Raw genomic sequence first — 13,703 nt, 5'->3', positions numbered from 1 at the left:
AGTGAAAACTATATAGTGCAGATACTGTAGGGTAGGGGTAGGCAAACTTAAAGAGTTGGAGATCTACCTGAACAACATGAGAGAAGTCGAAGATCTTTGGGGACAGTGTAGCCTCCTCACACCTGATTTAAACCTCTAATTGCTGTACTACAGTGTCGCAATTGCATGCATTGCATAGTAATCATGGGTTTAAATCAGGTGGTGAGGAGGCAACATATTGCCTCCTCACCACCTGTCAAACACACTCGGATCACTTTTCAGAGGATCAGAAGTGCCTGCTGTACTTGCAATTAGGCCCTTAGTTGCATTTGGCAGCAGCACCTTTAGGGCTTATTCACACATAAAGTTGAGGGGTGGTAAAACCCTGCAGTTGAGTCACTTAGCAAATGTAGCACCCTCCTAAGTACTGTAGGTGCAAGCATAGGTGTTCATAGGTACATGCAGTTGTTTTTTTGGGATCCTACATTCAGGAGTTTTGGTTCGCTTTCAGAAAATGCACCAAACCTGCAGGATATAACAGAAGTCTAGTGCTGCGGTTTACCCACACCGTGGATGCAGTGCAGTGTACCTGCAGCTTTCCTGTGGGTTTGCTGTGATTAGCCAATCAGAGTGGAAGCAGACCTATACTATTATGCTCAGTGTATTTCTTCACACTGACCTGAAGATCTCTTCTTTCCTGCTGCTGGCACCACTCTGGAGACTGCTAGCCTGGAAAAGAGGTTGAGGGCAGTTGGTATCACTCCCCATAGGACAGGAGCCAGCACTACAGAGGAGGCATCGGCTCATACGGCTCTTGCTCCCTGCTATAGCTCCAGATTTACAAGTCATCCCTCTGCATGGCACTCTGATTCTCTGGGATGGCTAGTCAGCAAGCCCGGACTGTGATCTATCAGTCACCTGCCCGTGATCTACAAGCAGATTGCGATCTACAGGTTGCTAACCCCTGCTGTAGGGCGTCTAGCTCCCTGATATATATTTTTTTAACCTGTCTTAGCGTATGCATAACCCAAATTAATGTGCAGATTTGTCAATGTGCAGATTTCTAATTTAATATATTAGATATTCATTTTGCTAATTGAACAGTCTATATGCCTTCAGTAAACCAGACACTTTGTGTTTACTTTGCCTGTGATCTAATTACAGCTTACATTATATATAAGCCTCTTTACTCTCCACCTTCACAGTTTAATGTTCTGGACAAACTGGAATGAGCAGCACCCCAGCATCATGAGGTCCACCTTATCTGGGAAGAATGCCCAGGTGATTGTCAACACGGACATTGTCACTCCGAATGGCCTGACCATTGACCACTCTGCAGAAAAATTGTACTATTCTGATGGTAGCCTGGGGAAGATAGAAAGGTGTGAATATGATGGATCCCACAGATATGTAAGTAAAATAAGTATTCTTCAAAACAATACAAAAAAAAAAGGAAAGATGCATTGATATGAAAGTTTCTTTCTTTTTCTCATGGTTCTTTTGTTTTTTTTCATGCATTTTACATATTTGTTTGTCATTTGGTAATCCTGGAAAGCATCTGCTGGTGTTGCTGGATCACTCTGCTTGTTGTTCTTCGCAATAAAAAACCCCATCAGATACGTTTCCCAATCCACCAATTACATTCTAACCTGCTTTGTAAGTCTGAAAGCAATTAGTGATACAGGAAGATTAGCGGGAGGAAGTAAAACAGCAGGGGCTTCAGGATGAACACATTTACTGCCCTCCTACTGACCTTTGTGGAGCTGTGTGCACTTATCGCAGCTCACACATTAATGACATCTCTGTCTTTGTCATATATCCCTTCCCTCTCCATATATCTACACTGAGTAAAGATGGCGGTGAGGACTTAGGTTTTGACTATAGAAAAAAGTAAAAATCAGCATGAAAGCCATTTATTCTGCTTAGATTGAATGTGTTGAGGAAAGTATGAGCGCATTCGAAACAGCTGATTCTGAAGGTACCGTTTCAGGAATAAAAGAGGCTCGCTCTAGAACTCTAGTGAAAATATTGAAACAAACAGGCAGAAGCACACCAATGTCGTCTTTTGTAGTAAGTCTTTATCAGCACAAGCACACTGAAAATCCCTACCTACAGACTGCTTCTCTTGGAACCCTACAACTGAGCCCAAAGGGTGAAACATAGCCTAGGTGCTGGTCTATAGGTTGGGGCTTCCAATGTGCTTATGCTGGCTCAATGTCATTGATGTGCTGGTGCCTATTAGTTTCAAAAGAGAAATGCAGAGAGGCAATGGGCTCCCTTTGGCTGGCACCTAATGAGCCTACAGCAGAGTTGTGGAGTTTAAAGCAGTGCCTCATCTTTGAATGTCCCCTGTAGTGAGGATAGGGTAAGGCTGGAGTCATAATTACAAAGCTTGTGCCTGAAATGTAATAATAATGCTAGTATTGTAGGTATGCTATATGGCCAAACAAATTAGTAAGTTCAAGTGCACAAAACCAGGTCCATAAAGACTTGTTTTATTGAGTTTAGTGTTGAGGACCTCATGTGGCCTGCTCAGAACCCTGACCTCAACCCTCCCGTAAACTTTTGGGATGAATTGAAATACAGATTATGGCCCAATCCGTCTCATCCACCACAAGTACCTGACCTCGGAAAGGCCTTTTTGGGTGAATAGGCACAAATTCCCATAGACCTGTGGAAAGCCTTTCAGAAGAATGGCGGTTGTTGAAGCTGCAAAGTTGTAGTGGGAAGGAACTCCGTATTGAAGCCCATGGCTTTGGAATAGGATGTTCACAAAGCTCATATACACGTGATAGTCAAGTGTCCTCAAACCTTTTCACAATACATGAAGGTTTATTCAGCTCATTGCCTTTTTACCCAAAACTAAAATATCATTAGCAATGGTATTTATTTACCAGTTTTAAGCAATGTTATTGATCTTTGTGATTCTTGCTTAGATCTTGCCAGAAGAACTCAATTTTATTTTTCCTTTTCCCCACACGATGTATCTGAGATTCATGAGGCCAATCTATTATTGAATCTCATTTCATATCCAGTATTCCTATATTATTGTATAAGCATGACTTGGAGTTTGATTACAAGTGCTAACGGCAAATGAAATGTAATTTTTTCTCACTTCTGTGTCCTTTACCTTGAGCTGTAGACAGTCATGCCAATGTCAAAACATTTGATGTCAAAATGGTTTATTTCTACCAATCCTGACAATGATGAACATGGCTTAGTTATGGATCATGAGAACAATAAGTTGAAACACTTGCAGTTCTAGTGTATATTAATATTTTATTAGTTTAAAGTAGATGTAAACCCTAGCTGAATGACATTTAGTTTGATCAACTACTTTGTATTATAAACAATTGTAATTTTTTCACCCATTTTTTCATCTTTTTCTTTTCTGCATCTCTGTGCTGCTGATCTGGTGCAGCCTTTTTGTAGTAATTTCCTGCCAAAATGCACTCCAGCATATGCTGCATGCCATTAATCAGGGTGGGTTTCTTAGTTGTGAAAACAGGGGGACATTCCTGGACAGTGTGTGCATTGTCCTAGATAACCCATAGTGCATAGTGTGTTGTACTGTATGTAAATGTCAGCTTTCAAACTTCTCTTCTTGAGTCCAGGTCCACTTTGAACTGAACACTTTCTGTCTTATAGCGAATATCTAAAAATGTTGATTGTACCTAAACAGAACCCTGAAAACTCTTCCTTTGTCTTGAACTGTAATAGCAACTTTGGGAATACCAGGAAAAACTCAGGGGCGGACTGACAACTCATGGGGCCCCTGGGCAATAAGGGATCATGGGGCCCCTGTGTCCTCGCCCACACTCAAACCACACCCCAAAAAAGCCTATGAAAGGTACCAGGGGCATCTCATGGGGCCCCCTACTGACCCCGGGCCCTCGGGCACTGCCCGAGTTCCCAAATGGTCAGTCCGCCCCTGGTACAGACACAAACTTGAGGAAAACAAACCTTTTTATTTTCCAGCTGGGACTTAGCAAGGACTAGTGTCTGCAAGCCAAGTGCCTTCAAAAGCCTCTTACATGGTGTATATACTAACAACTACGTCACAATGCATATATTTCCTCTTTACTTTTCTGTACCGTTAAAATACATTCTGCACAATTAGCCTTTGGGGTTTTTACAGACATTGCAGCTGCTAGGCTGGAACATACTATGCCCCAGAAAATGAGGGGGCAGGAAGTGTGCTGATAAGCTACTTTTGCAAATAAATGCTTTTAGAAACGTTAAAACTTAAAGGGGAACTCAGCAATATTTGGGTGCTGCCACAGAACTACTCCTTAAAAAAATAGCACTGCACTTCCTATGTTTAGGCACCTGTGTTCTGTAGCCTCATAGCTGTATATGTGAGATAATGGGATTATTGCACCCACTTCCTCTAAGTACAGGCTGTCATAGACCTGCCTCTGGCCTGTAACTGGCCATTAAAGTAGAGGCAGCACAGTGATGAGTTCATCTTTCTGTCACTCTGCTCTCTTCTCCTATCAACATGCTTCTTGTTAGTACATGAACTGACTGATTCCTTGTACAGTTACTTCCTATTTCAGTCTGAGTTCTGCTGTACAAGGACTACCAGAGGTTGATAGGTGAAATTAAGAAGCCTACACTGTTTGCATATAAAAAATTTTTATATGTAACGCCTTTCCGCTTCCACCTTCCAGCCCTTTAGGAGGTTCTAAATGAAGGGAAGCAACTGCGGGCAATACGAACGTGTGACCACTGTGATTGGGAGCTACATAAGTCACATGATCGGAAAGCTCCCGATCACAAGTAGGCATCGTGAGCTTTTTGGTATCCACTGTAACTGTACTGGGAGTGCGCAGGGCACATGCTATAAGCACAGAAATGTTTACATTTGGGACACATACATGTGGCCTCTTGGCGTTACAGTGTAAGTAAACTCCCTTTTTCATATTTTACCTACAGGTGAGCCTTTAACCTCCCTAGCGGTATTCCCGAGTGTAGCTCGGGGTAAAGTTTCAGTACCAAAAGCGGTAACCCCGAGCTACACTCAGGCTTACCATGCGGCGCTGCATAGGGAGTCCCTGCAGAGCTTAACTTGTCCTTCGCTCCCGTGATGTGTCCCCTGCAGCGTCCCCGGCCATCTCCTGTGGCCGATGCCGGCATCCGGCTTCTGTGTTCCGGTCCCTGTGATGTTGGGACGTACGGGCGGCGGCGGGAAATTTGAAAATTTTAAAAAATGTCATTTTTTTCAAAACAAATTTTACATAGCAAAACATTGCTGTTTCAACCCATTTCACATACATTGTGTCCCTAGTGCTTTGTCCTGTGCCCTGCCTGCATTTTTACTGTTCTTTCTGCCTGGAAACTGAGAAAAGTCCATGGCGTCCAAAAAGTGTCCCTTTAGGTCAAAAGCGGGTTTAGATCAGCTAGAGAACAGCGATAGTAAATCAGAACCACTTGCAGAATTGAGTGATAATGATTCGTGGGGGAAATTCGTCATCAGACACTGAAAACGATTTTGCGACTTTGCTCAGCGATGTGCGAACTTGGCGCTCTATTTCAAATTTCAGTGTTTTTGCTTTGATTATATTATTGAATTAAATGTATTATTATTATATTAATATTTTTTATGATTATTTATTAAATTATAATTTAGGATTTCATGTTTCATCGTTTTTATCATACCCGGGATGTTTAATAGACTCTTGTTTGGACAGATTTCAGTGAGTTATTCCTAAAAATTACAGCCTACAATAAAAAAACTACATATTTCCATGCAAAATAATGGTACCGCTTTCAGCACCAAAAATCTGAAATAATCATACCGCCAGGGAGGTTAATCACTTCCCTACTGCTACAAGGCAGCAGGGCTGCACAAAATCTCAAATATATACGTGATTTTGCATTTCGGTTAGTGCATACTAGCATATTATGCTCTTAGCTTGCAGGGAGAAGATTTTTTTTGTTTAAATTTTTTGTGGTTTACAACCGCTCAAAAGCCCACACGCCAAGAGGCCCTATCTATGCGTACAGTCAGCAGGAACAGGATAATGATGCATTAATCATTATATATGAATTTCTATCTATATCTGAATAAAGTTTAGCTTTAAAAAGTAACTACACTTTTGTTGAGAAAAAAACAATATTCCCCTCTGGGTGATCTATGTGATCTAAGATTTAACAAACTTTGTTGCAGATTCCTACCTTTTGTTTTCTGAAAAAATGGCTGTTTGTCTGCATCATTGTGCAAAGTGAATATGAATGGGAGTGACTTTCCTCATTAGAACCCTGCAAGTGCAGCAACTGATTGATAATGATAAAGTGAGGAAAGTGGCAAGGTCTGCATCCCTTTAAATGTGATTTCCCTTTCGAAGTATCTCATCAAAAATTACATTTTCGTTGCAGAGGATTTGCAAAATCTGAGTTGTATCTTAGTGCAGACTACTGCAAAATCAGTGACACAATCACACAAGAAGAAAATATAAATTCCAGGGGGTGTTCACCAGCTGTGTACAGAAGGCCTCCATGTTGCCATATTGCATTGAATTTTACAGAAAATTACAGCATTTCAGATTGAACAGCAAAGGTCATTTTAATAACTTTCAATGATAATATGACTTTTGTAGCAATTGTATATGTTATATATATATATATATATATATATATACAGTTGTGCTCAAACGTTTGCATACCCTGGCAGAAATTGTGAAATGTTGGCATTGATATTAAAAATATGAGTGATCATGCCAAAAAATGCTCTTTTATTGATGGATGATGATTTATAAAGTTCTATTACCTTGTTACGCAGGACTTTTGACAGTTCTTTTCTGATCCCCATAGCTCAGTATCTGGCCTAGTCAGTGCTTCCACGTAATAGCTAACAAACTTATCGACTATTTATACACAGCCATTTCCTCCTGTACCACTATCCCCTCCTTCCTAGATTGTAAGCTCCAAGGAGCAGGGCCCTCAAACCCCCCGTGTATTGTACTGTTACTGTATTGTCTCATGTACTGTCTCCCACTATAATGTACAGTGCTGAGCAAACTTTTTGGCGCTATATACTGTGTAATAATAATACACTGACACTAATTGCAATTTAAAAAGCCACAGATGTGGGACATTAACCTCTAATTGGCATTTTAACCCGTGTGTGTCACCTTGTGTGTCTGTACCAAGGCCAAACATTCCAGGGTATGGAAACTTTTGATCAGGGCCATTTGGGTGATTTCTGTTATTATTTAAAAAGGAGCCAAACAACTACTTGATAATAAATGGCTTCATTTGATCATCATCCTTCAATAAAAGAGCATTTTTTGGCATGATCTGTCATATTTTCAATATCAATGCCAACATTTCACAACTTCTGCCAGGATATGCAAACTTTTGAGCACAACTGTATATATATATTTATTTTCTATTTTTTTTCCACCAAAGTAGAGGCACCCTTTAAAAAATTGCAGTAATTTTTTGTATACAGTTGCACCGCACATTAGCAGGCTGCACATTTGTATGTGTTTTCTTTGTCAATTTCTGGGTTACTCCCCTGACGCCCTGGCGAGATAATGGGTCATTCTGAAGCTCATTCAGGCCTGGTGACAGCAGCAATATTTGGTAGCCTTGGGTAAGTTTCACTTATTAGGATTGCAAGGTTGGTTCAGTGCTCAAGGTTTATTAAACATGTTCTCTGTACACTGTGACAGCTTCTTGACCCTCCTCAATTGTATAACTACAGTACACAGTAAGCTGCCATCATTCTGAGCTATTGTTCTGTATGTTCCCATAGGCTGTTCTTGTAACAAATTGCTTCTCGTATTAATGAGTGTTTTTTATTTTCGAGCTTCTGTAATGTTTTGGTGATTATGAGCTTGGAGCTTTAGAGAAAAGACTGCTATTACATTGAGTTACTGAAATTTATATAGTGATAATATAACTTGTTACTTATTCGCCATTTTTCAGACTCTGCCATCAGATTGCACTTGTATATTTTACCCTTTGTCATTTGCATCAGTTGCAAAATGTAGAGAAGCCAGGAATGGATTAGTTCACATAATCTATCATCAGATGCCACTTTTGGTGTCGTCCTTTGGGCCTATGTTGATAGACTTCAGTTTGATTTAAAGGTTTTTGAGTTCCCATAGAAGGCTATATACATTCAAAACCAGCTTGACGCAACTGAAGTGTTACTAAACCCACAACAATAAAATCAGTCTGTATATGCAGTAAAGCAGGGGTGGGCAACTGTGGCCCTCCAGCTGTTGGTGAACTACAAGTCTCATCATGCCTCTGCCTTTGGGAGTCATGCTTGTAACTATCAGTTTTGCAATGCCTCATGGGACTTGTAGTTCTACAACAGCTGGAGGGCCACAGTTGCCCACCCCTGCAGTAAAGCATGCTTGTTATACTCCCTGTGGAACCTATGGACTTAATCCTCTGCATTGTGTAAAAAGGCTGTTTGATCCTGTCTTCTCTGGTCCTCTCCTTCTTTTACTGCTCCCATTCTATCTGCCATAGTACAGAGCATCAGTGGCATGTTTGCAAATGCTCAATTCGGTGTACATTGCTAGAGAGTGTTTTTTTTTGGGGGGGTGGGGGGGGTGCATGTGATTGGCACATGGCCAATCAGTGCTGTCTGGACAGAGGCTCGGGGTCATACACCTTCATAGGACAGTCACAGAAGAATGAAAATTCTTCCTACCTAGTGCTCGATCGGACACTGATAGAAGTCACAAGACTGCTCTAACTGCTGATCAGAAAAGGTATTTAGCAGTTTATAGTTACTAAAATAATTGCATTTTCATGTTCTGTGTACTGTGGGAGACCAGATGTGACCAACACAAGCCAAAAGCCCATCCACACAGGCATTTTTCCAGCTGTGATTTAGGTCTAAAGCACCATCTGTATGTGCACAGACACACACACACAGGCAATCATGTTGCTGTAGTGATGACCCCCTAAGGAGCCAGTTGAATTAACTGGGTCCCCCTTACCTGTTCAGGGGCTGCCTGCCCAAGTAGCACAACCAGGGGCGGACTGACAACTCATGGGGCCCCCGGGCAATAGGGGATCATGGGGCCCCTGTGTCCTTGCCCAAACTCAAAAAGCCTATGAAAAAAGGTACCAGGGGCATCTCATGGGGCCCCCTACTGACCCCAGGCCCTTGGGCAGTGCCCGAGTTTCCAAATAGTCAGTCCGCCCCTGAGCACAACAACAAACTCAAGCTGCCATCTAGAGGCCTTTTTAAGGTTTGTTGCAATTTTTCAGACAAAAATGCAGGGAGGAGGTTTAAGGTGTAGGATATCCTAAGAACATGAAGTACCCATTGAGGGTTAGACATCAGGAATTGCTACAGAAAGACAGTAACTCCTATCAAAGAGTCAAAGGTTTACTTGGCTATCCTCTCTAAATATATTTTGAGGTTTCTTCTGAAGTGCATAATACTGCTGGGATTTTTCACAGAGCTGTCCTCAAGGTTTTTCAATACCTGAAGCTGCAGGCAAAAGGTCAAACCTCTCCAGCCCAGCTTTGCAGGTAACTTTCCTTATGTCCCCAGGGCATTACACCTGCTGAGGCCTAGTAGTAGCTTCTCTGAAAAACACATACCACCTGCCAGGCAAAGTCCCATGGGAGAAAGAGACTCTGCTCATATTCTCCCAAATATTTTTTCTCACCAGCCATACCTTCTGAGGTAGCTTCACAGAGTTTGGCTGGGTTGGATAAATATTCTCCAACTCCAAAAGTTGACCTTCCCACTTTATTTGATGGACCATTTTTCCAACAACAGGTAGGAGTGATCAACCCCCATGTTTATTTATTTTTTTAGTTCAAGTACTTACCGTATTTTTCGCTCCATAAGACGCACTTTTTTTCCCCCCAAAAAAGGGGGGAAACTGTCAGTGCGTCTTATGGAGCGGCAGGTCCGGTATTTCCACCGCTGTGTCAGAATACCAGGCCGGGCGCTCAGCTCTGCAGCGGGACCTTACCTGTTCCTCTATCCAGCTGCGCGCTGCCTTCCCGGCCTCTGTAGTGTGGGCGCTCGGCTTTACAGCCAGGTGCCAAGTGCGCATGCACAAGAAGCGGTGCGCTTTGTGAATGGTAAGGTGGCACCTGGGACACATGACAGGTCCCAGAAGCCGACGGACCAATCACAAAGCGCAGCGCTTCTCGCTCATGCACACTGGGCACTCAGCTGTCAAGCCAAGCGCCCACACTACAGAGGCCGGGAAGACAGCACACCGCTGGATAGAGGACCAGGTAAGGTCCCGCTGCAGAGTGGACACTAACCAAAGAACAACTCCGCGGAAGTAAGAGCGGGTACCTGTCAAATTCAGGTACCCGCTCCCCCCCTCCCTAAAGGTCAGCAGTCATCTCCTGTACTGTCCACAGTCTCTAGTCATCCCTGTACTATGTCTGCAGTCTCTGGTCATCTCCTGTACTATGTCTGCAGTCTCTGGTCATCTCCTGTACTATGTCCGCAGTCTCTGGTCATCTCCTGTACTGTGTCTTCAGTCTCTGGTCATCTCCTGTACTGTGTCTTCAGTCTCTGGTCATCTCCTGTACTATGTCCGCAGTCTCTGGTCATCTCCTGTACTATGTCTGCAGTCTCTGGTCATCTCCTGTACTATGTCCGCAGTCTCTGGTCATCTCCTGTACTATGTCTGCAGTGTCTGGTCATCTCCTGTACTGTGTTCGCAGTCTCTGGTCATCTCCTGTACTATGTCCGCAGTCTCTGGTCATCTCCTGTACTGTGTCTTCAGTCTCTGGTCATCTCCTGTACTATGTCCACAGTCTCTGGTCATCTCCTGTACTGTGTCTGCAGTCTCTGGTCATCTCCTGTACTGTGTCTGCAGTCTCTGTTCATCTCTTGTACTATGTCCGCAGTCTCTGGTCATCTCCTGTACTGTGTCCGCAGTCTCTGGTCATCTCCTGTACTGTGTCCGCAGTCTCTGGTCATATCCTGTACTGTGTCCGCAGTCTCTGGTCATCTCCTGTACTATGTCCGCAGTCTCTGGTCATCTCCTGTACTATGTCCACAGTCTCTGGTCATCTCCTGTACTGTGTCTGCAGTCTCTGGTCATCTCCTGTACTGTGTCTGCAGTCTCTGGTCATCTCCTGTACTATGTCTGCAGTCTCTGGTCATCTCCTGTACTGTGTCTTCAGTCTCTGGTCATCTCCTGTACTATGTCTGCAGTCTCTGGTCATGTCCTGTACTGTGTCTGCAGTCTCTGTTCATCTCTTGTACTATGTCCGCAGTCTCTGGTCATCTCCTGTACTATGTCCGCAGTCTCTGGTCATCTCCTGTACTGTGTCCGCAGTCTCTGGTCATCTCCTGTACTGTGTTCGCAGTCTCTGGTCATCTCCTGTACTATGTCCGCAGTCTCTGGTCATCTCCTGTACTATGTCCGCAGTCTCTGGTCATCTCCTGTACTATGTCTGCAGTCTCTGGTCATCTCCTGTACTGTGTCTTCAGTCTCTGGTCATCTCCTGTACTATGTCTGCAGTCTCTGGTCATGTCCTGTACTGTGTCTGCAGTCTCTGTTCATCTCTTGTACTATGTCCGCAGTCTCTGGTCATCTCCTGTACTGTGTCCGCAGTCTCTGGTCATCTCCTGTACTGTGTCCGCAGTCTCTGGTCATCTCCTGTACTGTGTCCGCAGTCTCTGGTCATCTCCTGTACTATGTCCGCAGTCTCTGGTCATCTCCTGTAGTATGTCCGCAGTCTCTGGTCATCTCCTGTACTATGTCTGCAGTCTCTGGTCATCTCCTGTACTGTGTCTTCAGTCTCTGGTCATCTCCTGTATTATGTCTGCAGTCTCTGGTCATCTCCTGTACTATGTCTGCAGTTCATTGGTTCAGAATATTTTTTTTCCTGTTTTCTGCCTCTAAAACCTAGGTGCGTCTTATGGAGCGAAAAATATGGTATATAGAGCCATCAATTTATGGAGCAACTTACATATATTGTACATTCACATCTGTCCCTGCCCTCAGGGATCTTAGATTGTAAGCTCCTTAACTCACTTTCATGCACATACTAGGACCAATTTAGATAGGAGCCAAATAACCTACCAACATGTCTTTGGAGCATGGGAGGAAACAAGAGTACTTGGAGGAAACCCATGCTAATACAGGGAAAACATGCAAACTCCAGGCAGGAAGTGCAATGGGTGAGGTTCAAACCAATGATCGTAGTGCTGCCAGGCAGAAGTGCTAAACATTTAGGCACAGTTCGGACATAACACTAAATTTAGGCAGCCCAGGGCAGGAGCATTACATTGCTCTCTATATTCCCCCTCTGAGGATAGTCATACAGTATGTGCAGTACTGTATATGGGAATATAGAGAGCAATGTAATGCTCCTGCCCTGGGCTGCCTAAATTTAGTGTTATGTCTGAACTGTGCCTAAATGTTTAGCACTTCTGCCTGGCAGCACTACGTTCATTGGTAGGTATAGTGATCTTATAGTCCTCCAGGCATATATTTCTATCTCTGAATTAAATCTTTAGTAGGATTTGGATTCTTGCCACTCCACAGTTGAAAGTTCTGTCCATAAGAGGTTTTAAAGGGTAAAAACCTGTTTAATTGTTCCACCCCTGAGGAGTGTCTTCAGCAGGTGTGGAATTTTTACTTTCTTGAGACTCCTATGCTTCAATTACAGAAGACGGTCTGCAGTTTTTCCATTACCCTTCAATGGTAAAACATTTAAAAAGCATTTTAGCAAAAAGCTTCCTGTTTTCAAAGCTTCAGTAGCTATACATATGCATCTTTACAGCTCAGCAGATCTTCAACATTCGGTTGAGTTATGGTGTCTAATTTCTCTGCAAGAACTCAAAACACAGTGTGAATTTGTTCGTTGGAATTTTATGGAGCATTCTAGACAAGCAAGGCAAGCTTTGAAATTGAAGAAAGCTTGGTGGTTCTGCCATTTGATGCCCTTCATTTACTTAATTAATGAGCTGAGCAAATGGCAGAAGGTGCTGTAATGTGCAGTACGCAATTGGCACAAATATTTAAAGTGTTAATGAGATGTATGTGGTGTTGTATACAAATTGTGTAGGAGCACTGTAAGGTCACTTGTGGACAAGATAATCTGAACATTTTTAAAAGACCCTAGGAAAAATTGGGATGAGACACTAAAATACTTCCTGTGACATTGGGCCATTTTACAGAATAGCCAGTAAACATTTTGGTGGATTTGAGGGGCAGCCATTAAAAAGGAAGTAACCTGTTAAGGCTTCATATGCTGTAAAGAATGAACAGAAGCCTAAAGCGGAACTTTACCCATTAAAAACTTGACAAAAAATAATGTTCTTTAGCAAGAAACATACATTCCTCATTAAGTGTTCTTGCATGGCAAGACCACTTATTGTTATCTCACATATATATTCTTATTATTATAGCCAAATTTACCACCCTAACTCCTCCCACAGTTTGTACACTATATAGACAGTAATATACCAAAACGTGCGGATTGTTCCCGATTGGTGTGCTATTAATTTGTGGAGCGTTTCACCAAATAGTTCACGCAATACAAAAAATAGTGCAGCGCTTACAACCTATACTAAAATACAAATGAGATAAATGGAAATATCACATATAGAATGCACAATAAGTATTCAGTGTTAGGTGCTCATAAAATGAATACTATGTGCAGCAGTCCATAAATGCCAATGATGGTGAAAAATCACAGCAAAACTCTGTGAGGTGATCACAATGCCACTCAGTGTGCGGTCAATCCACCGATGGCCAAGA

General features: G+C 42.7%; 1 protein-coding gene across 1 annotated transcript in view; it reads left to right on the top strand.

Annotated features, from left to right (window-relative positions):
• The window catches only part of LRP1B (LDL receptor related protein 1B), a 2,076,109-nt gene that overhangs the window by 1,593,129 nt on the left and 469,277 nt on the right, over positions 1-13,703 (top strand). Inside the window, exon 43 of the mRNA XM_089653623.1 lies at positions 1,185-1,389. Coding sequence (XP_089509749.1) covers positions 1,185-1,389 — 205 coding nt within the window. The remainder of the gene's footprint in view (positions 1-1,184; positions 1,390-13,703) is intronic.

Source organism: Staurois parvus, unplaced genomic scaffold (genome assembly GCF_062004578.1).
Source record: "Staurois parvus isolate SC_StPar_1 unplaced genomic scaffold, SC_StPar_1.0 ptg000716l, whole genome shotgun sequence".
Taxonomy (NCBI): Eukaryota; Metazoa; Chordata; class Amphibia; order Anura; family Ranidae; genus Staurois; species Staurois parvus.
This window is presented reverse-complemented; position numbering and strand designations above follow the sequence as displayed.